Source organism: Pelophylax lessonae (genome assembly GCF_965119305.1).
Source record: "Pelophylax lessonae genome assembly, chromosome: 2".
Taxonomy (NCBI): domain Eukaryota; kingdom Metazoa; phylum Chordata; class Amphibia; order Anura; family Ranidae; genus Pelophylax; species Pelophylax lessonae.
The window spans coordinates 427,747,919-427,773,118 of NC_138769.1; the positions used below are offsets into that span (position 1 = coordinate 427,747,919).

General features: G+C 41.1%; 1 protein-coding gene across 1 annotated transcript in view; it reads right to left on the bottom strand.

Annotated features, from left to right (window-relative positions):
- Nucleotides 1–17,405: 17,405 nt before the first annotated feature.
- EGFL6 (EGF like domain multiple 6) overlaps nt 17,406–25,200 on the bottom strand; it is a 130,400-nt gene continuing 122,605 nt past the window's right edge. Inside the window, exons 11-12 of the mRNA XM_082244727.1 lie at nt 24,442–24,707; nt 17,406–17,813 (exon numbers count right to left, since the gene is read on the bottom strand). Coding sequence (XP_082100853.1) covers nt 17,721–17,813; nt 24,442–24,707 — 359 coding nt within the window. The 3' untranslated portion in view covers nt 17,406–17,720. The remainder of the gene's footprint in view (nt 17,814–24,441; nt 24,708–25,200) is intronic.

Genomic DNA, 25,200 nt, shown 5'->3' on the forward strand with positions numbered 1-25,200 from the left:
GAGCCTAGGGGGTGCTTTCTAATTGTGGGTGGGGGGGGGGGTTTATGTACTCAACACAGAGACCTGTGTTCCTAAATAGGAGGAACACAGGAGCTCTGTGTTGATTGCTGAGAGACAGCAGACTGACGTTCTCTCTACAAGGGGAGCGATCGCGGGTGCCCGGCAGCAATCGTGGCTGCCGTCTCTGTGTATCAGCTTCCCCGCTGGCGAATGGGCATGCGTGCACGCCCCCAGGATCGCTTCCCCGAACCACCGTGCAGGTATGGCGATTGGCGGGAACCTGCTGACCTGCCGCCGTATATCTGCGGTGGCTGGTTGGCAAATGGTTAATATTGATTTTGCTTTTGTGATGTAATGAGCTACAACTTATTATTATAAGACACTTAATGGTGTAGAAAATTTAGTTAGAAGTATACAAGAAAACATTTGAAGACACTAATCGTGTAGGGTTGTAAAGCCAAGTTTTTAGGTAATGAAAATGCTTACTATTCTCCAGTAGAGGGCATGCACACACTGCTTTACAAGAAAAAACATTTTCACTTCTGCTGTTTATTTGTATCAGGGGTCCATTTATTAAACTAGTACCATCATAATTTGCTTTTGATTTGACATTTTGCACAATATCTTTTATATTTATGAAACAATTTAGCCATTTTTCAACACAGAAAATTTGGAGGTGGGTGTACTTCTTCATCAAAGGGGTACTGTAATTGCAAAAAAGTTTGCCATGGCATGAAACACCTTTACAATGTTTTAGTGCAGTTTTTATTCAAAACTATATTCAAATTTAAATTAAAACTTTATTAGCAATCTTTCTAGGATGGACAAATCATGAGTAATCAAAAGGCTCCTGCTGCACCGAGCTACACTATATTACCAAAAGTATTGGGACACCTGCTTTTACACGCACATGAACTTTAATGGCATCCCAGTCTTAGTCTGTAGGGTTCAATATTGAGTTGGCCCATCTTTTGCATCTATAACAGCTTCAACTCTTCTGGAAAGGCTGTCCACAAGGTTTAGGCGTGTGTCTATGGTAACGTTTGACCATTCTTTCAGAAATGCATTTGTGAGGTCAGGCACTGATGTTGGAGAGAAGGATTGGCTTGCAGTCTTCGCTCTAATTCATCCTTAAGGTTCTATCGGATTGTGGTCAGGACTCTGTGCAGGCCAGTCAGGTTCCTCCACCCCAAACTCGCTCATCCATGTCTTTATGGACCTTGCTTTGTGCACTGGCCCAAATCATTTGGTGGAAGGGGGATTATGGTGTGGGATTGTTTTTCAGGGGTTGGGCTTGGCCCCTTAGTTCCAGTGAAGAGAACTCTTAAGGTGTCAGCATACCAAGACATTTTGGACAATTTCATACTCCCAAGGTTGTGGGAACAGTTTGGGGATGGCCCTTTCCTGTTCCAACATGACCACGCACCAGTGCACAAGCAAGGTCCATAAAGACATAAATGAGTGAGTTTGCGGTGGAGGAACTTGACTGGCCTGCGCAGGGTCCTTATCTTAACCCGATAGAACACCTTTGGGATGAATTAGAATGCAGACTGCGTACCAGGCCTTCTCGTCCACATCAGTGCCTGACCTCACAAATGCACTTCTGGAGGAATGGTCAAACATTCCCATAGACACACTCCTAAACCTAGTGAACACCCTTTCCAGAAGAGGTGAAGCTGTTATAGTTGCAAAGGGTGGGCCAACTTAATATTGAACCCTACGGACTAAGACTGGGATGCCATTAAAGTTCATGTGTGTGTAAAGGAAGGCATCCCAATACTATGAATGAGAACATGCAAAGAATATGCGACTGATAAGCATGAGTTTAATATTTTTGGATAGAGACTATCGCTCCTTTTTAAGTTCAAAGCTAAACTCCAGTAACTTTTTTTTTTTGTTGGGGTACACAACAACCAATCTCAAAATGTACCCTTAATAAAGAATATCCCATGTTTTTCTGGATACTGCTTACTGTAGAAATCTTCCCTTCACTGTTGCTGCATATGCCGCACAGCGGTGATCTTTCAGTGCTGCGAGAGGTAAGAGAAGTGGATGTGACTGTGAAGGATCCTGCTGCTCCCTCTCCCCTATTTCTTTGCCCAGTCACAAAATTTCTTCTCCCAGAAAGCAAGACAATTTGTGAATGGCCAGAGAAGAATACTAGAACTACAGAACACCACCTCCTTTCTGTTTTATTGCCACATGGGGAGGGTGTTCTGTAGTTCACAAATACTTTAGAAGAAAGCTAACTGTAAGTGGAGGCAGAGAGCACAGGAAGGTATGAGCGTACAAGATTTCTGGATGTTGTTTATGTGATAAGCATTCATATTAAGATCACTTGTAGATACCTTACATTTTATTAAATAAACCTTGATTTATAGAGTGTCTCAATTCCACCGCACTTTCCATTTGCTTCTAGTATTTATTTATTTTTTTTGCACAGATATTACAACATGCTTTCAAAGGTATATTTAACAAACTAAATAGGAAGCAAAAATGAAAAGTTCATTGTTAGGATTTGCAGTTCCATTTTTAGGATTAGGATTAGTAATAGGGTTGGGGCATTTGTATTTTTCAGGAAATAGCTTGGAAAAAAGATAACATTGTTTGGGATTTCAGCTAAACTAACAAGAAGTGGCGAGTACATGGCATTTCTGGTTAAATCAACAGGTATTTTCGGTATTTGCAGCAAATGAAATAAGAAAACAAATGCAGTGACATCATCTAAGGACTGGTAAGTGGCCATTATGCAATTTAAAAGGGATGAGATGAGGAAGGAGAAAGTTCATAAGTGAAGTTCACCAGTGACACTAGTCCAATTGGTGGCTTTTGCTGTTGCAAGATGTCGTTTACTACAGCAAATTCAATTTCCTTGATATGTTTAGGGTGAATCAATTATTAGGCCATTACTTGCCATGAGTTCATTCCATTTCATACATATTATGGCTCTGTCTATTCGAATGTAATGATTGTTGCACCCAGAGGACACTATGTAGATGCTACCTACTTACTGTAGTGGTGTCATCCATTGTGGTATAACTATGTATTTATATGCATTAACTTGGAGAATCGTCTTCTTAAAGAGGTTGTAAACCTAAAAAAAAAAAAAAAAAAAGAGATCCTGTTCCCTTATAGCACGCTAAACAGCACAATGCTAATCTGCCCTTTCTATGCTGTAAAGAAACCTGGTTAATTCTGCCTGTTCCTGTGCCCCCCTTAGTGTGCTGACCATGGTAATCATGGCTGCTGATCCATGATACCATGGTCAGGTTACATGCCTCCATCATTCGGTGCTCTCCTTTGTTCCCCCCCTCCCTCCCTGCCTGTCAGCTCCTGTGTGTGGAGCCAATTTCTGCCCCGCCCCTCCCCTCCCCTCCTGCCGACAATAGTAGCTGGGCATACTACACTGTGTACATGTTTGTATAAAATTGTGCCTCTAAAAACCTTATTTCAGTTAATTTATGTACAGTCAAATGACCTCCGACCACACTCCTCCCTCAATCTAAGGGCTACAGTGGGAGAGGCTGAGTGGACAGCACAGTGGTCACATGACCTCACGGCTGACATCAGAGGGGGACCTTGGCCACTCCTGTTATAGCCCTTAGATCGGGGGAGGAGAGTGGCTAGAGGTCACGTGACCGGCCAGAAACGAACTGAAATAAGGTATAGTATAATTTAGTAGAACAGGGGGCCTGGCAGTAATCTTTATTTGACTTTACAATGACTTTACGTTCATTCGCTCATTACATACTGCAGTTACTTATCAATTACCTACTGATAACATTTTATTTGTGGATGGTTGACTATTACAGCAAGATGCATCTCATGGAAAGAGTGTACCTAGGGCTGCAATTGGGTTCCACCTGTGTAACAGTATTCGCTTCCAAACAATGTACCTGAATGTACACTTCATACACCTATATAATGGAACATCTGCAAGGCTATTGCCTTGCAAAAAATCCAAAACAGAGATGAAGAGCGCAAATACCACCTGAAGGTGGACCTCAAATACATGAAAATAGTGTAAAATAATTCTTATGAGTCCCAGTTCCTAGTGCTCTCAGTCCATGGACACAGTGTTATGCTTTGTTGGAAGGCTGACAGGTGGTTGGGTTGGATGGCAGCTTCTGACCCACATACACAGACTCTGAAGCATAGGCAGAATAAAGTGCAGGGCACTGATGCAAATACAAGTGTAAATGTAACACCCTTCTGTAACAACAAAGGCAGGATAGCACTTCCAGAGGCCAGGGGGGGGGCTAGCATTTCACCTCACGGTGTTCAGTAGAAAATAAAAAATAAAAACATATATTCTTTTTTATATTTTTTATTTTTTACTTTATTCTCATTTCCATCCTCATCTTAATTTTATTTTCCATTAGTATCCTTTTTTATAGTTCATATTTCTTTATCACTTTACCATAATGTTAAACTGTGCGCATTTTTAATTTAATTATCTTTTATTACTCTTTGTAATCCTATTACTGTATTATGATTATAAGATATTTGGGTTAATAAGTGTGTCTTTTTGATCGCACATGTCCTTTGTGATGCCCGTGTTATAATTTAATTCATTCCGCTGCCTGGTTTTAAGTGGCGGTGATTGCTATGTACACTCCCCATTCATCTTGATATCATATAACAGGCTCCTTCCGACCTATCTGCATTTACACTTGAAAAAAGAGCGCGCATGCTCACTGGGAGCTTGGCATATGCTCTGAAACGCGTTGTGTCTCCCAGTAGACTTTGGTGACGTCACGCGGCTTCACGTTGCTTTCCAGCCCAACACGCAGAAGTACCGGATTCCGGATGACAACGGGCGGCTTAGTTTGTTTTCCTGCCGTATCCATCAGCTTCCATCTGCACTCCATCTTCGGCCACTGGATTCCACGACCATCTGCCATCACCATCTCTTGAGCCTTGTATTACTGTACCCCATGTGAGTTTTTATATCGTATGTGTAATCTTGGATTAAAGCATTCTGCACTTAGAGGCGCTCCGTGTCTCTCTCTTCTCATCCAGTATCTCAAGAAAGGATATTGGGCGCCTGTCACTTTTGTCTTTTTAAATTCAATTTATTGCAGAATAATTGCAGAACAGTTGGGGAGGTGAGTGTAGGGGGTTCAAGATACCGTAGCAGATCACTTACAGACACTCCAGATAAATGTCCAGCTTTACAGCATCAGAACATTTAAGCTGACAAGGCAACACTGTAATCAAGTTCACAAATATCAGTGCGTTTTCCAAGTGAGTCACCAGGCCCTTCTGAGAGACCAGCCTCCTTCCTGGCTCTTTCTCAGCAGGGGGGTTCCCTGGGTCTCCTTGGGACAGCTTCCTCTAGACCAGGTAGGACAGCTTCAGGACCACTTTAGCACACATTAGGGCCCAAAACAAGCTATTGGGCCTAACAGCTGAGCTCCATCTAGCAACATCTTCCTAGTCCAGGGAAAAAGAGCGAGCAAATTAAAATAATCCTAACTGTTTTTGTTTATGAAATCTCATACTACGACCAGTGATAATAGCGTCATCTACTGGCGACAGTGAGAAATCACAAGCCAACTTAAGCTTAGGGAAAAACCATGTGAAAAACTCTACAATCAATCTGCGCTAACTACAGCCCATCCAAAAACTAAATCGACACAGTAGCCCTTGGTTAGGACTAGGGGGCTACACTAACACCTTTATTAAACAACAATATTCACTTACATGAAAATTTGGGAAGTAGCACAGAAGGTTAGCCCAGGTGACGTAAATGCTGTCTTTCACTGTGTGTGATGCAGCAGCAGGGGATTTTTGGGGGACCTGCAGAAAGATGGAGAAAGCTGGCATCCATGTTACTGTAACCCAGCCCTGCCTGTCAATCCCTTCACTCCAGTATCCTCTGGCATATTAGATCTGCATATACTTTGGATTACTAATATGCTTGCATGTGCACCTAGCATTTAGTGTTAGTGTTTTTTCTTGCCAAGACTATTGCATTGCTGTATTAAGTTGCTATGGTCTTGCCCTATTTACATTTCATTCTGCATGGATAGGATATGCAGAGTGCACAGGGCTGGCCCTACCATAAGGCTGCTTAAGCAACTGCCTTAGGGCACCAGGATAAGAGGGGGGGGGGGGGGGGCGTTAAAATCGGAATCCCCAGCCACTTGCAGGGGTTTTGAATTTCTACAGTTCAGCAGACTTAGATAAAAAAATGAAGGATGGCTGCACTCCCATAGACAATGCAATTTAGTTTATTCAGGAGGCAAAATAAAAGCAAAAAACACACACACAATGGTGTACAGGCAGGGGGAAGTAAAGTGGCGCGTTTCAAGCGACTAGTGTGCTTTGTCAAAAAGTGCTGCAGATGTGTTTTTTTACACGCTATATCGTCCGGCAGTGTGTGTACTTTGGTAAAGCCGACTTGTCGGCTTTTATGTGGACGTGATGCAAGCCGCAATGTGCCCTCCCTTTGAGTGACCCCTGCAATTCTCCGCTGTCCCACCTGCAGACCTGGTGCTGTCATGGCCAATTGTCGCTGGGAAGGGAGGTGGGACAGCAAAATTCACCTTCGCCTAAGTGCACAAAAATCCTTGCACCAGCCTTGAGATTGCATTATGTTAATATATGTGTGTAGTACTATAGGGCCTCTAATTGGGCCTTGATTGTCTTCTCTATATTGTGGAGTAATGAGCAACACTTGGTTGGCAGAACATTTATTACTTCAAATTGTATCTCCAGGATATATACAATCTACATGCTTTGCAATATAACCGGTTGTTATTGTGTTGGCATTTGGGACTTTGTTTTGGTGCTCTACACATACTTGAACTAACCCTGAAGGGCACATGTGTATAAAATGTAATCTGAGCAAAAATCAACAATATTCTTTTCCTGAAGAAACAACAGATTAATGTCCAAATGTTCCAAGTCATTCAAGATCCCTTGCCAATAGGTGTCTGCTAAAACCTAAAAGTATTCACACTGATTGGTCATGATCAATTAACATCATTTGAGTACCTTTAGTTATATCATAAATAAACATTTAGAAAAAAAAAGTCCCTATTTACATTACTCTATTTTTTGCAATACATTCAAAAAAATGGTTATATCTGGCCAAGGTTCCCATGTGAGAGACATAAATTAGATTATTTTGTCCCGTTTTCTATCAAATCTCCAGATGTTTTTGGCCCAGGACTTGTTGGCTTGTTGATGTTTATGTGTGTTTTCTCTCATCTTTCAGCACTTCTAAACACAGCTGTGTATGATGTATGATAATGAAGTATGTATCTCCTGATTACCATTGCAACACCCACTTTATGATCCAAAACAGAACTAAAATGTATCAATCCTCATACAGTCAAAGCGATTTTTTCATCTTTAGCATTCCCTATCCATTTGCAGTGTTGTGCTCCAACCATCATTCATGATATATCAGGTGGCAGGTCTCAGGTAATAGGTCCTTTCACACGGGCTTTCCGATCAGGTCCACCTGTCAGTTTTTTAGGTGGACCTGATCGGATGCTCCATGCACCCCTATAGAGCAGCAGATGTCAGGGGTGACATGTCCGCTGACACCCGCTGCTCTCCGATACGATCCTGTCTGTGAAATCCAGACGGATGGAAACCCTATTTTCCATCTGTCTGGAGGATCAGATAGGATCGGATGAAAACAGACAGACGGTCCGTTTTCATCCGATTCTCCATTCAGCACAGAGAGCAAAGATGGCCCTGTCATCTGCCTGCTCAGCGGGGACCCCTGAGCAAAACAGAGTCCGCCGGGCGGAAAGCCCGTGTGAAAGGACCTAATGTTTTTTTTTTTTCCAACACAGTTGATGCGAGTGGGCTCATCATGTGGGAGGGAGTATTGCATGAGGGAGGAAGGGAGTATTGCATGAGAGATAAATTAATGTGGAATTAAAGCAGTATTAAACCCAAAAGCAAACGTTTATCATATTGCAGCTTACTCATTCTTGGATGTGATGGCTGAATTAGTTTCCTCTTTAGCCTTTCTTTATTATATTTTTTTCTGCTAATCCATTCAGGAAGTATGTTGTTTTTTACAAGCTCATGAATGTAACAAACCACTTAAACTGGTTGTAAAGTCTGAAGTTTTTTTCACCTTTATGCACTCTATGCATAAAGGTAAAAAAACCTTCTGCGTGCTGCTCCCCCAACAGCCACCCCAACACTCACCCAAGCCCCCTCTCAATCCAGCAATGTGCACAGGAGCCTCAGCTTTCCCAGATCTCTCTCTAGCTCCTCACTCAATCAAGTCAATCACAGCTAGTGAGCCAATAAAAGATACTCCCGTTACATAGGGCTGGACATTGTCGTGCTCCAGGAAGAACCCAGGACCCACTGTACCAGTGTAGGGTTTGACAATGGGTCCAAGGATTACATCCAGATACCAATGAAAGTCAGGGTGCCATTGTCCAGCCTGTAGAGGTCTGTGCATCCCTCCATGGATATGCCTCCCTAGACTATCACTGACCCACCACCAAACAGGTCATGCTGAACGATGATACTGGCAGCATAACGTTCTCCACGGCTTCCTCAGAGCCTTTCATGTCTCTCAGGGTGAACCTGCTCTCATCTGTGAAAAGCACAGGATGTCAGTGGCGAACCTGCCAATTCTGGTGTTCAATGTCAAATATCAATCGAGCTCCACGGTCATGGGCAGTAGGCACAGGGCCCACTAGAGGACTTCGAGCCCTCAGGCCACCCTTATGATGTCTGTTTCGGATTGTTTGGTTAGAGACATTCACACCAGTGGCCTGCTGGAGCTCATTTTGTAGGGCTCTGGCAGTGCTCATCTTGTTCCTCCTTGCACAAAGGAGCAAATACTGGTCCTGCTTATGGGTTAAGGACCTGTTACGGCCCTGTCCAGCTCTCCTAGAGTAACTGCCTGTCTTCTGGAATCTTGCTCTATTAATGTGCCATCGTGGAGGAGTTGTACTGCCTGTGCAACCTCTATAGGGTCCAGGTATGGTCTCATGCTACCAGTAGTGACACTGACCCTAGCCAAATGCAAACCAGTGAAAAACAGTCAGAAAAGATGAGTAGGGGAAAAAAAATGTCAGTGGTCTCCACCTGTAAAACCATTCCTGTTTTGGAGGTGGTCTCATTGTTGCCCATCTTGTGCACCTGTTGTTAATTTCATTACCACCAAAGCAGCTGAAACTGATTAACAACCCCCTCTGCTACTTAACTGACCAGATCAATATCCCAGGAGTTTAATGGACTTGATGCTATACTCTGATTAAAAAGTGTTCCTTTATTTTTTTTAAGCAGTGTGCATCTATATATATACTGTATACAGGCATACCCTACCTTTAAGTACACAATGGGACCAGAGCATGTAAAACGAAAATGTACTTAAAGTGAAGCAATACATTTTTTCATTTCTCAATGCATGTAAATACACTAGCGCCATAGGAAATCTTGGTATGCTTGACATGGCACTGCTGACAAGGACACCAAGCTTGGGGAGCATGTTAAGGGGATCCAGGACTATGATATGGTAGATTACCTTGGCAAGCTGGCTGGCCACAAATAGGATATGTTGTAGTCCTGGGTCCCCTCTCGGTGCTCCCTATGTTTGGTATCCCTGTCACTTATGGTTTGGGAGCAGTGCCATGTCAAACTGACCAAGATTTCCCATAGACACCAAAGTTAAAAACAGGGAGTAGTGCCATGCCAAGCTGACCAGGCTGTGTCTGTACTCGCGAGTGTATGTAAAGTGAGTGTACTTAAAACGGGGTATGCCTGTATATATATATATATATATATATATATATATATCTCCAAACCTAGTATAGAGACACTCATAGGTCTTATAGAGGAGATAGATCAAAATAGCAGCATTTTTGTATTGTCAATGTTTCGATAAAGCTCAGTCCTTCTTTCTGATATATACACACAATCCAATAATGGTCACTGCACACAACACAAGGAGCGAGTAATTCAGCTGCACATCCCAAGAACAAAGGTACTTGTGGGTCTTGAAATTTTAATTTTTAGGGCTCTTTCAGACTGGTGGTAATGCTGATCACCCTCTAACGAGTGATTAACAGTGGATTGCTTTTTAGAGGGCAGTATAGCAGTGGTTGGCAGGCATTCAGGAGGCACTACTATCTCCACATGATGCCTGTTTTTTTTACTATTTTTTAAATTGCCGGACAGTCATTTTACATTATGTGACAGTGCCTCAACTGCAAGCCAAGAGGTTAGCTCACAGTTGTGGTGCGGCCCTATTGATTGTGACCTGTCAAACTCTGCAGCCCGAGTTAAAATTGGCACAGCCACGAAGCAAAACTTCGCAGCCACAGCATGTGTACAGCTCTGTCAGGCTATATATTTCTAATAGGCAGCTGGGGAAGAAAAACCATAAATACAAAACAAAGAAAGGGCGCACCAGCCTAGCGCATTATCCTCAGCAAGTTTATTATAAAAATCAGCTACTCACAAACATGCCTTGGCTCTGAGGAAGAAGCAAGGCCTCGAAACGCGTCAGCCCTCCGCTTCTATGAGATATTGCACTCCTGTAAAGATGCTGCTTTATAGAATTGAAATGCTTGACTTTCACGCATGTTTGTGAGTAGCTGATTTTTATCTTTTTATTATCAATAAACTTGCTGAGGATAATGCGCTAGGCTGGTGCGCCCTTTCTTTGTTTTGTATTTCCAGTGTTTGGTTGACCGCCCCGGTCGTAGAGGGCAGCATAGCCTAGCCATAGTGGATGCCAAGTATGAGTACAAGTTCCAAGATTGAGGCAGCCTGAGGACCAGGTTCTGAGCGCAGGAGTAGGGTGCTGAGCAGCACTAATCTTTTTTTGGGGAAGAAAAACCAGCTGTCTGAGCTGCAGTTTTACCCCCCCCCCCCCCCCCAAATCCTCCGAAACCTGAGCATGCAGGCGCCCAGGGCTGTGCATAAATTAAGTAGCATGTTGCATTAGGTGGCTCAAACATGACCAATGCAAGTCAACAGGGTTGTACAGCAACTATGTAAAAGATGTGATAATTGCCCAAACAGCTGTACCTGCAGATGCACTGTATGCACACATTATGCAGCTTATGTACATTACTGCACCTTAAATATGCATGAAAAAAGAGGCATAAAAATCGTTTTTCACTTAAAAAAAAAAAAAAAAAAAGACAGTAATCCGTTAAACAATAACGTCTGCGTTTAATTTAAACATATTCAATATGTTGTTTATATAGTTTATAAAAACACACATAATTTATTTGCTTATTTTGCAAAACATGTTTGAAATTATGTATAAAAGCTTAGATTTGGCACAGTTACAATGCATTTATTGTTTACTTTTCATTGTTTAACACACCCAGGGGAAAATACCAATATTCCAAAAGAGTCGGATGCCTATCTAGAGAAAAACTAGACTGTTGCCCAGTTCTCACCATGAATTGCACAGGAATGTGCTCATTTGAATGGGCTGAAACCACGCCAAGCCACACCAAAATGAGTGCATGCACTAAACGCACAGCAACTGAATCGTCTGGTACTACTTTACCATGTGATCCAGGGCAGAAAAACGCACTGCATTTCTGTCCTGCATTTGGGGTGTCAAATAAGTTAACACTAGCACCCGCTGCAGATCGCAAGTGCAGTGCATTTTGAACGTGGTGCAGGAAACATGTACGAAATGCAAGTTTCCGACACTGCATTCTGGTGTGAACTGGCCCTATGGATTTGAAAGTTGTGGGCCCCCTTACCAGTACACTAAAAATGTTGTTCTCAGAGCTTGTACTCCCTCATTAAGGAGCACAGGCTCATCCCAACCCTATCCTGTAAAGCCAGATTTAAAGAGTTTGGTCAAACTTGTTCTTCAGCTGGAAAGCTGTCTTTGTTCATCATCATTTGAAGGTAAGTCTATACTCCTAGAACTAGGAGTTCAGGATCTGGGCACAGCTTTTGCAAACTTAAAAAGGTGTTCCAAGCATCCCAAAGTAATAGAGAGGGTCAATTTATAATTGTCAATATCAGAAGAAACCTCAGAGGTACCACTTTGTATGCCTTGAGGTGCTCCAGTGGTTTATACTGTAAATCCCTGGTCAAGAATCACTACTCTTAAGGAAAAAGTGGAGAACCAAACAAGAGATGGTTGAAAATACGGTTTGAAAACATCCATAACTAAACCTGACACCTACCATCTGTTTTTCAAAGATATGTATGCTTAAAGTAAAACTATAGGTAAAACTTTTTTTTTTTTTTTTGAAGGGAGGATTTGAAGGGAGGATTACAACCCAGGCCAGTTTTTGTTTTTGCTATCTGGGTCCCATTGGGAAGATTTACCTTCTCTTCCTGTCCTACAACAGGAAGTGAGAGGAAATTTCTGCAAATTAGAGGAAAACCTTGGAGCCCCGGAAAGTTATCACAATTAGTAGCTTTCCCCCAAGTTTTGTCTTTCAGTTATTCTTTAATCACTTCCCGCTGGCCATACACATACACTATATTTAAAAAAGTATTGGGACGCCAGCCTTTACACACACATGAACTTTAATTGCATCCTAGTCTTAGTTTGTAGGGTTCAATATTGAGTTGGCCCACCCTTTGCATCTATAACAGCTTCAACTCATCTGGGAAGGCTGTCCACAAGGTTTAGGAGTGTGTCTATGGGAATGCTTTATCATTCTTCCAGAAGCGCATTTGGGAGGTCAGGCACTGATGTTGGATAAGAAGGACTGGCTCGCAGTCTCCGTTCTAATTCATCCAAAAGGTGTTCTATTAGGTTGAGGTCGGGACTCTGTGCAGGCCAGTCAAGTTCCTTCACCCCAAACTTGCTCATCCATGTCTTTATGGACGTTGCTTTCTGCACTGGTCCAAGTCATTTGGTGGAGGGGGGATTATGGTTTGGGGATGCTTTTCAGGGGTTGGACTTGGCCCCTTAGTTCCAGTGAAGGGAACTCTTAAGGTGTCAGCATACCAAGACATTTTGGACAATTTCATGCTGCCAACTTTGTGGGAACAGTTTGGGGATGTCCCCTTCCTGTTCCAACATGACTGCACACCAGTGCACAAATTGACAGGTAATGAATTATATGCTGGTACACAAATGGATACAGCAGACTTTCCCAGGTTGTTTTTATTCTGTGCTTCCTGGCAGTCAGCAGCCCAGCTACAATCTGTTATACCTCTTGCCTTTATGTGGCAGGGTAAACTGCAGGAGCCAAGGGTAATGTATGACCATAAATCTTCCTAGAATGCAGATCCATCTATCACACATTCCTTTTAACCAAAAATATGGCAACCCCTTAGTACAGTTCCAAAAGAATAGGAAGCTGTTACCTGTTTGCATGCAGCAGTTCTAGCCTACTCTGACTTCTGGATTTTTTCCATCTCTCTTGCTGCATAAGGCACAAATGTGCTGGATGAACTGGTATCTAACCTGGGTTAAAGATGAATCAGCTACATTCAAGCATATACCTATTTCGTTAAGATTGTTTAAATGTGGTTAGTGGAGAACACAAAAGAGCAATCCCTACCTATTTGTCTAAAAAGTGTTCAGGGTATCCCATATTTATGTTTTAGAAATATTTACATTACTTTTTTTTTTTCGTTATAATGTGAATCTTGTAATTAACCAGCCTGATTATTTCCTAAAGAGAGAACACTGACTTACCAATCTCAGCAGCATGGTAGGAAAGTGCTTCTCTGTATATAGTTTGTGAATATATATACGTACGTGGGGCCAGCTATATTTATGCAATACATATTCCGGCACTGCATTCAACTTTGCAATGCAACACAATGGTAGTGCTTTACTGATCTAAATTACAATGCAAGTGTGTGAGTTGGCTAATCCATTGAAAAAAAACCTAGGTGGCCAATATCTTTGCTCAACAAACTTAGGACTTGTACTGAGTAAGCTGTGCCAAAAAAGTAAATTGCAAGGCCAAGGACTAGTCATCAGTTTTGCCTGTCGGCTTCTTGCAGCTGTTCTTTTCCCAAGGACCAACTTACCATTCATCTTTCCACGTTGGGGGTTATTTTCTATAAGTGGAGAATGCAGAATCTGGTGCAGCTCTGCATGGAAATCAATCAGCATCAAGGTTTTATTGTCAAAGCTTAACTGAAGAAGCTGAAGTTAGAATCTCATTGGTTTCTATGCAGATCTGCACCAAATTTTGCTCTCTCCAGTTTTAATAAATCTCCCCCACTGTGTCACCCTAGAACAATAGCATTCTTAGTAGAAGAAGGAAAAGGGCTTTTCTTTTTCATGTCAGATCTGCCCTCCCGATGACTGGTGATCTAATTAACTGATGGATGGCAAATTGATGACTGGTGGGGAAATAGGGATGAAGAAGATTCTACCAATAGAAAGGAGCACACGATGGGGTGGCATTAGTATGAATTTTGGAAAGGTAAATAAGATCCACAGAATGAATAAAGTTGGAGTAGGGAGATCCTTTCTCTGCAGATCCAAAGGTACAGCTTGCTTTGCAGCAAGTCCTCAAAAGGACAATGAGCAGCACAGTAGTGGCATCAGTGCATCACCAAACGTAATTCCAAAACATGGGAAAAACAGTCATGCCTTTAATAATCCCACACAGCAGATACTTAGCTTTGAGGCTATAGGAACAGCAGTGCCTATATGCAGAGGGTACGGAAAGTATTCAGACCCCCTTAAATTCTTCACTCTTTGTTATATTGCAGCCATTTGCAAAAATCATTTAAGTTCATTCTTCTTCCTCATGAATGTACACATAGCACCCCATACTGACAGGCTTCCGTCGGGCCACTCTGCCATAAAGCCCCGACTGGTGGAGGGCTGCACTGATGGTTGACTTTCTACAACTTTCTCCTATCTCCTGACTGCATCTCTGGAGCTCAGCCACAGTGATCTTTGGGTTCTTCTTTACCTCTCTCACCAAGGCTCTTCTCCCCCGATAGCTCAGTTTGGCCAGACGGCCAGCTCTAGGAAGGGTTCTGGTCGTCCCAAACGTCTTCCATTTGAGGATTATGGAGGCCACTGTGCTCTTAGGAACCTTAAGTGCAGCAGAAATCTTTTTGTAACCTTGGCCAGATCTGTGCCTTGCCACAATTCTGTCTCTGAGCTCTTCAGGCAGTTCCTTTGACCTCATGATTCTCATTTGCTCTGACATGCATTGTGATCTGGAAGGTCTTATATAGACAGGTGTGTGGCTTTCCTAATCAAGTCCAATCAGTATAATCAAACACAGCTGTACTCAAATGAAGGTGTAGAACCATCTCAAGGATGATCAGAGAAATGGAAAGCACCTCAGTTTAAATATATGAGTGTCACAGCAAAGGGTCTGAATACTTAGGACCATGTGATATTTCAGTTTTTCTTTTTTAATAAATCTGCAACAATTCTGTGTTTTTCTGTCAGTATGGGGTGCTATGTGTACATTCATGAGGAAGAAGAATGAACTTAAATGATTTTAGCAAATGGCTGCAATATAACAAAGAGTGAAAAATTTAAGGGGGTCTGAATACTTTCCGTACCCACTGTATAGTCCATATAAAATAGCAAACCTTTTTGAGTATACAGTAGGTCTGCTTTGAGTTGATAGGCATTTATTGTACTAAGCCACTAAATGCGCCTACTAGCCTTAATATATAACAAATGTATGGAAGAGCAAGCATGTAAAAATCTAAGCCATATCAAAATTATTTTAAGCTAAACACTACAATAATAACAGAAATATGTGTTCACTGAAAATACACAAAACTTTCCTTTTAATAGGAAATAAGTCTGCTTTGAGTTACATAATGATTTGACATCTCTGTAACCAGTATTCAGTGTTGGGGGTAACTAGTTACAAAGTAACTGATTACAGTAACTACATTACTTTTTTTGGTAACGAAGTAATGTAACTAGTTACAATACTAATATTGGTAACTACACTACTTTACTAGGCTATAGGAGGTAACTACACTACTTTACTAGGCTATAGGAGGTAACTACACTACTTTACTAGGCTATAGGAACGTGCTTTCCTGCCTTACCCAAGCCGTGAGATCCAATCGTTATTTCGAAGAATAGAGAGGGATGAAGTTTATGACTTTTTGTTGCACTTTATGTTTTATTCTGTTTTTTCAGGTTTTGTTCTCATGTTTACCAAAGCCTGTGTTTATACAATAAACTCTATGCAGAAAAAGTGTCATGTATCTTCTTCTACACGGTCAATTAAAGCGGAGTTCCGGGCACAGATGTGATTTTTCAATAAGCATACCCCCGGGACAGTCAGGGCTCGCACATTCCACAATGGCTAGCCTCTGATCTGTCCCGGTTCGCACTTACCTTTTAGAAGAAATACTTACTTATAAAATTTCTTTCACAGCGTTTCCATCTCTCTTGTGGGCAGCTGAAGCCGGCGCGGTCCTCTTCTGCGTCTTCTTCCGGGTCTTCTTCTCCCAGAATGCACCGCACCGGCCCCTCTCGTCACTTCCGGTGCGGCGCCGCATTCCTAAACAGCTTCTGGGCGCGCCGCCCGGAAATGACGTGCGGGGCTGGTGCCGTCGCATTGATTCCTGGGAGCGATGACGTTCAGCTCCCAGGAATCATCGCGAGGCAGGAAGTGACGGGGAGAGCCGCGGCTCCGAGGGAGGAAGTACCCTGAGGTGAGTATTTACGATCTACAATTACAACGTGAGTTTTAAAAAAAAAAAAACCCTAACTATCCAATTCCTTTTCAGGTTATCCAGAACTAGCGGACGGGCACAAAAAAAAACCATTGATTTTGTGCCCGGAACTCCGCTTTAAGAAAGAGGAAAGTAAAGTAATAAGTAGTGAAGTTACTTTTCAAATGCAGTAACTAGTAAAGTAATCTCGTTACAATTTACAGAAGTAACTAGTAACTAGTAACATTTTTTGAGTAACTAACCCAACACTGCCAGTATTATAACTTGAAAGCGATGTGTGGGGCCACAAAAAATGTGAGCCATACAATGGGTAACCAAAAGCCTAAATTCTATTTACAGTAAAAAAAATGAAAAACCTCCATTTGCTATTCATTTTTTAACAAGGGGTCTCATCACTCACAGCTCCTACATTTTAGCAGACATTGGAGCTATAAAAACAAATTTCAAATTCTGTGTGAAAATGTGTTGTTGTGCCAGAAAAAAAACCTGTATCTGAACATTAGGACTTGAGTACATAAAGTTCTGTATGCATGATTAGTAGGGTTCTTGTTTTCTGTCTGCAGAAGGTGAGGACCTATTTGTGCTACTGCACAGATGAGCCCCAAGCAAATAGAGGATGTATATTTCAACTGGAAATTTTCTTTATCAATAGTATAGAATGAATATTACGCAATCACGTGTCTACAATATGTGGTTTGTTCCATCAAGTATGTTTTTTTTTTCCACAGTGCATACTTATTCTTTTATAATACTTTTCAATAACAATAACACAGATAATGATTTGATAGAAATATGCCACTAATTAGTGCCGCATTGCATCAAATGTCCTACAAAATAGTTTTATAAAAGATTATTCTACCTAAAACAAAGCTATAAGCACCATTTTGCCATTGTAGATATTTGTATATGACATATTAACTCCAGAACACACACCTACTCTCTCCCCTTCATGTGTTCTATGTGTTCCCGTTGTCTGTAAACAAGATGGCACTGTGACCAAGGTCCATGTAGTCACATCTCACAGAAAAAAATACAGTTTCTTTTCTTATAAAAAATGAGGCACGTCTGTTTTTTTGGCATACAGTACAGTTGGATAAAAAATATCAGGTTCAATCTTCAGGGCATGGACTAGTGACAAGGAAGACATTGTCCAGGGCTATCTCTCCAGCTTTGCCTTTCCCGCGTTCAGCTTCAAATGTAATCTGAAAGCAGATAACAGCAGGAAGGTTAGGTTTCAAAAATTAAGACAGTGAGGAAGATTTACTAAAGGAGTAGAGGATGTTCACTTGGAAAACTGTATCTTCATTTTCCTAAGTGATTGACAGTAAAAAAGGAAAACCTGTGTTCACTTTGAATACCACAAACAAACAAAAGATTTCCCAGCACATTTACCGACCAGCCTGCAAAAGAACCTAATTGGTCCTGTCTAACAGTTTACGTTAAAAAACAGAGTTTTCACCTCTGTATATACTGTGGTCCTAACTCTAAATTTCCAGAGCCTCCATAGTAAGAGCACATATAACAATGGATATGGAGGGAGCCCCCCCCCCCAAAGGTTCACTTTGAATACCCAATCTTGTGTACAGAAAATGGAAAATCAGGATTTTTGCTAGCATGACTGGTTGACTGAAACAAACACCTTCATTTATTAAACTTAGTGAACAGTCATGTTACAAACAGTGTTAATTTCGTCGACTAAAATCGACTAAAACGTTTTCGTCGACTAAATTAACACAATTTTAGTCGACTAAAATACGACTAAAATTAAAACAATTCAGATGACTAAAATACGACTAAAACTAAAATGGCATTTTAGTCAAAAGACTATAACTAAATCTAAATCGAAATTTGCTGCCAAAATTATCACTGGTGCATGCTCAAAGCCTAATACCATAAATAATAACATATTAGATTTTTCACTCCAGGACCAGCAGTAGTATATAATAAGTTTGGAAATTGTAGAGAAATGCTTAAATAATGCATTACAAATTACAATTGAACTACACCCATTCGATTATAGATGACTAAAATTAGTTTTAGTCTACTAAAATGTACTGGAGTTTTAGTCGACTAAATACGACTAAAACTAAAACGCTTGCAGAAGACTAAAATGAGGCTAAAACTAAAATGCCATTTGCTGTCAAAATTAACACTGATTACAAAGTGAGCTGGGTGTTTTTAGTTCCTTAAGTAAATCAACCCCAATCAGTCTGCACTGTTGTTTAGTTTAATTATTGGAAGGAATTTGTCAGTATAGGGAAAATCTTGACACACATTTTAATGAAAATGCACTTAGCTTAGTAAATATGGTGGAGCTGTGTTTACTTTGAATACCCATTCATGTGCAGAAGATGTTTGAGTGCAAATTGAATATTGATTTGCCTTATTCATCCAAACTTAGTGAACATTCACTTTGCTGAGTGATAATTTACTAAAAGAATAGAAAATAAACCCAAATGTGTAACTTCTTTGGAGACTGGTATGATCTGAAAGTTCTCCTTGTTTGCCAAAAATGTTCCTTCTCTCACTAAATTGGTATACTGACGTGGCCACCAAAAGTTTTGAGAATGACACAAATATACATTTTCACAAAGTTAGCTACCTCAGAGTTTATGATGGCAATTTGCATATACTCTAGAATGTTAGGAAGAGTGATCAGATGAATTGAAATAATTGCAAAGTCTTTCTTTGCCATAAAAATGAACTTAATCCCATAAAAAAAAAAAAAAACATTTCCACTGCATATGCGAAGAAGGCTTCAGGGTGCCCAAGAAAGTCCAGCAAGCGTCAGGACCATCTCCTAAAGTTGATTCAGCTGAGGGATCAGGGCACCACCAGTGTAGAGCTTTCTCAGGAATAGCAGCAGGCAGGTGTAAGTGCATCTGCACACACAGTGAGGCCAAGACTTTTGGAGGATGGCCTGGTGTCAAGAAGAGCAGCAAAGAAGTCACTTCTCTCTAGGAAAAACATCAGGAACAGACTGATATTCTGCAAAAGGTACAGGGAATGAACTGCTGAGGACTGGGCTAAAGTAATTTTCTCTGATGAAACCCCTTTCCGATTGTTTGGCGTATTTAGAAAAAACCTTGTCCGAAGAAGAAAAGGCGAGCGCTACCATCAGTCCTGTGTCATGCCAACAGTTAAGCATCCTAAGACCATTCATGTGTGGGGTTGCTTCTCAGCCAAGGGAGTGGGCTCACTCACAATTTTGCCTAAGAACACAGCCATGAATAAACAATGGTACAAAAACATCTTCCGAGAGCAACTTCTCCCAACCATCCAAGAACAGTTTATTGATGAACAATGCCTTATCCAGCGTGATGGAGCACCTTGCCATAAAGCAAAAGTGATTACTAAGTTCCTTCGGGAGCAAAACATCGAAATTTTAGGCCCATTGCAAGGAAACTCCCCATACCCTAATCCCATTGAGAAAATGTGGTCAATCCTCAAAATGGGGGTAAACAAAAACCCCCAAAAATTCTGACAAACTCCAAGCATTGATTATGCAAGAATGGGCTGCCGCCAGCCAGGATGTGGCCCAGAAGTTGATTGACAGCATGCCAGGGTGAATTGCAGAGGTCTTGCAAAAAGAAGGGTCAACACTGCAAATATTGACTCTTTGCATAATTGTCAATAAAAGTCTTTGACATCTATGAAATGCTTGTAATTATACTTCGGTATACAATAGTACCATCTGACAAAAAAATCTTAAAACACTAAAGTAGCAGACTTTGTAAAAATAATATTTGTGTCATTCTCAAAACTTTTGGCCACGGCTGTGGCAAATTGAAAAGGCTTTAAAGTGACATTAAACTTTATTTTTTTCAAAACTAAAATAAAAAACATGTTATACTTACCTTCTCTGTGTAAGGGTTTTGCACAGAGCAGCCCCAATCCTCCTTTTCTGGGGTCCCTCACTGGCGCTTCAGGCCCCTCCTCTTTAGCGAGTGCCCCCATGGAAACCCACTTTCCACAGGGACACCTGTGCGTGCTCGCTCCCAAGCCACTCAGTCTGCTCCTATTGATACAGACCAGGCAACTTGGCCCCACCCCCTGCTCCCTCACCACAGCATTTGATTGACAGCAGTGGGAGTCAATGGCTGCCGCTGCTATTAATCTGCCCAATGAGGAGGGAGACAGCAACGAGAGCCACTGCTATCGGGTACACCACTGGATAGGATCGGGCTCAGGTAAGAATAGGGGGGTGGGGCTGGGGGGCTCCTGCCGAACAGAAAGTTTTCTACCTTAATGCTTAGAATGCCTCAAGGTACTAAACCTTGAGGCTTTAGAACCATTTTAATTCTCCTAGATATAGGAAGTTGGAATAAATAGTTCAATCTCTGTGTTTACTGATGATACAAAGCTAAACAAAGCAATAACTTCACAATAGGATATAGCAACTTTACCAGAAGACCTAGGTGAAATACAGGGGTGGGCAGCTAAATTGTGGATGAGGTTTAATATTGAAGAATGCAATGCACTTGGGAGCTAAAATATGAATGTAAATTATTCGCTGGAGGGGGAAACTCTTTGGAAATCGAGGATGGAAAAGGATCTGGGGTTCCTTGTAGATCACAGACTTCACAATGGCATGCAATGCCAAACTAAAGCAAGCAAGGCCAGCAGACTATTAGCATGTATTAAAAAGGGGATTTACTTAAGTGATAAAACTTTAATTCTACCAATTTACAAAACTCTGGTTTGGCCGCATCTTGATTGTGCCATCCAGTTTTGGTGACCAATCCTCAGGAAAGATGTGCTTTAACTGGAGAGAGTCCAGAGTAGGACAACAAAGCTAATAAAGGGAGGAAATATTAAACCTATTCTCCGTGGAGACGAGGTGTTTAAGTGGATATGTGATTTCAGTATAGTAAACTATTTACCTAAGGTCTATAAAAAAGACATGCGGCCACACAATGAAGTTGGACAAGAAGCAGTTCAATCTTAAAGTGCGTAAGGGTTTATTTACTGTTAGAGTGGTAAGGATGTGGAGCTTCCTCCCACAGATGGTGGTTGTCAGTAGCTTAGAGAAATTCAAAAAACTTTTAGATGTGTTTCTTAGCGAGCACAGTGTATAGCGATATGGAAAATGGTAGCGACACACACATACAAGCATACATGTTGAACTGAATAGACAGGTGACTTTTTTTAAACCTTATTAACCATATAGATATGTACAAGCAGTTTGTGTGATTCAAAGAGAACACACACAATTCAAACATCTAGGCAATAAAGATTGATGGTTTATATACATTAAGTCCCCTACGTACGAATATTAAACTTACAAACTTTCACAGATGCGAACATGTGTTCGCATGTCAACTCCTGTAAACGCAGGTACACACACTCGTTTTTTTTTGTTCAACCCAGCAGGCTGAATGAAAAAAAAAACTGACAGATCGCTGTATCAACACAAGCAATGTTGGTGCAGTGATCTCCCATGCTGTGCCTTTGTGTTCTGACACCAGAACACACTTATCAGCGCTGACATTCTTTATCTGCAAGCCCTGATTTTTGCTGGATGTACAAAAAAGTTAAAATTACGAACAACCTCCCAGAACAGAACTTAAGTAGGGGACTTACTGTACTTATAGAACTACTATGATCACAAATCTTCAGAAATGTACAGCATTACAGTTCAGCTTACATATTTGTTATGTACAGCAGTTTAAAAAGTTTAGCAACTCATGGTGGAGACCAGTGGCTGTCTTCCAGCAGTCTGCAGATCCCAGTAATTAGGCTCAATCTGTTCCTGGCTGCTGGAAAGTTATAAACCCCTCAATTGATTTGCATCAGTGCTTTTGTGTTTTGCCTGTTAGCCTTAATCCTGCATGCTCATTATTGTGATCCCTGCCTTATCCTGTATCCTATCACCCCTTGCTTCCCTTGTTCCCAGTCCCATTCATGTTTATGCCCTGTTTATCCGTGCTTCCCCTTTGCTTGTATATTTAGTAGTATAGTTAGTGTACTAGTTAGGTTTTCTGTCACTTTGTTCACATATACTATTTACATAGATTTTCACTAGTGATGGGCCGAACACCCCCCTGTTCGGTTCGCACCAGAACATCTCGAACAGGAAAAAAGTTCTAGTTAACATGCGAACTCTATTAAAGTCTTTGAAAAATAAAACAAAAAATTACTTGACAGGTCACTTATACACTATATTACCAAAAGTATTGGGACACCTGCCTTAACACATACATGAACTTTAATAGCATCCCAGTCTTAGTCTGTAGGTTTCAATATTGATTTGGCCCACCCTTTGCAGCTATAACAGCTTCAACTCTTCTGGGAAAGCTGTCCACAAAATTTAGGACTGTGTCTATGGGAGTGTTTGACCATTCCCCCAGAAGTGCATTTGTGAGGTCATGCACTGATGTTGAACGAGAAGGCCAGTCTCTGCTCTAATTCATCCCAAAGGTGTTCTATCGGGTTGAGTTCAGGACACTGTGCAGGCCAGTCAAGTTCCTCAACCCCAAACTTGCTCTTCTGTGTTTTTATGGACCTTGCTTTGTGCACTAGTGGGCAGTCATGTTGGAACAGGAAGGGACCAACCCCAAACTGTTCCCACAAAGTTGGGAGCATGAAATTGTCCAAAATGTCTTGGTATACTGATGCCATTGGAGTTCTCTTAACTGGAACTAAGGGGCCAAGCCCTGAAAAACAACCCCACACCATAATCCCCCCTGTACCAAATGATTTGGACCAGTGCACAAAGCAAGGTCCATAAAGACATAGATGAGCGAGTTTGGGGTTGAGGAACTTGACTGGCCTGCACCTCAACCCGATAGAACACCCTTGGGATGAATTAGAGTGGAGACTACAAGCCAGGCCTTCTCGTCCAACGTCAGTGCCTGGCCTCATAAACGCACTTCTGAAAGAATGGTAAAGCATTCCCAAACCTTCTGAACCTTGTGTACAGCCTTCCCAGAAGAGTTGAAGCTATTATAGCTGCAAAGGGTGGGCCAACTCAATATTAAACCCTATGGACATAGACAGGGATGCCATTAAAGTTCATGTGCGTGTAAAGGCAGGCGTCCCAATACTTTTGGTAATATAGTGTATATTCATATGCATAGCTGGTTAAGATAATTCGTGCACATGACACATACATGAACATACAGACATTCATAAAATCCAGAATAAAAACTACAATATATAATTATATAGTTTCATATAAAATAGTGGGGAAGGAGGAGGGACTGTAATGGCTGATGTAACTGGAAATTACCTGGAACAATATGTTTATTTGGAACATCTCTGTATTATATGTATGAATTACCTTAACCAGCTATGCATAGAAATATACAATATAAGTGACCTATGGTGTATTTTTTTATTCTTCAATTTATACTTTCACTATATTTTCTTTGTATGTTGCCACTCATGAGTTATGTACATTATTCAATGAGATATCTAGTACAATATTTATCATTTGCTTTTATTGTCTATTGTTTTTCCATATACTAGCGCTGATGAAGTGGGTGGAGGTTCCCTCGAAATGCGTTGTCTTTACCTGTTACCTCTCAACTGTTAACTTCAATAAACTGCTTAAACCTACCCTCAAGTCTTATGAACCTGTATAGAGTGCTCCTCTATACCCATATAAAAATTAGCAATGCAAGGAGGAGATGTGGGTACATGGTTCAGTATACCTTCTTGGTGGGAACAGCTATCTGCAGTTCTGCACACACTGACTTTGTATTGGATGTTCAGAATGACAGCGCATCTATAAAGTGCTTACTGCCACCTTATGCCTATTAATTCTATATCTTTCCATTTTGTAATAGATTGAGAGAAAGAAGAAGAAATACCCTTTGGAAAACTTACAGTTTGAGTAGTTCTGTTGTAGGCCTTTGGTATTTCAATTTTTGCTATCCTCCATCTTTCATCTCTACTTTTGTGTTCTTCCCATGCTGGATTGTTGCTCTCATTCACAAACACACGCAGTTTGCCAATTTTTTCTCCAGTCAATTGGTAGGTGAATGCCAAACATAAATTTCTATCTGACTTTATGTTTAGTAGTGAAAAGCTGAGCCGTCCAATCTCTTTCCTGAGACCAGCATTTGCTGGAACCGACATATAAAATCCACCACCTGGTGTATAAAATAAAATGTATGCTTTTTTAAAAAAAATGTTACAGAACTGCAGTAAACATCTGCAGAAAAAAATGTACAAGCAATTATTCTATGTATAAACAGCTTTTTCTTCTCTCATCATTATATAGGGCGGTATGCAGAGGCTGCAAAATATGTAGTATCTCTTTTTTTCCAACTCCTTCCATTGGGTGAATTATGTTCACATGCTATCAGCATACGTTTGTGGAAGCAGGTAGTTAAGAAAGAGGTGAGGAAACAAATATTAGAGTAAATAATGGTCTAAAGGAATGTAGGGAAATTCATAATCTTTGATAGGATAACAAATACTGCATTTAACATACTTTATTAGAGATTACTACAGGCGGTCCCCAGGATGCAAACATCCGACTTACAAATTACTCCTACTTACAAATGGAGTAAGACAACAGGAAATGAGGAGAAATCTACCCCTAGGAAGGGAAATTCACTCCTTTAAAGGTTATAATGGGGA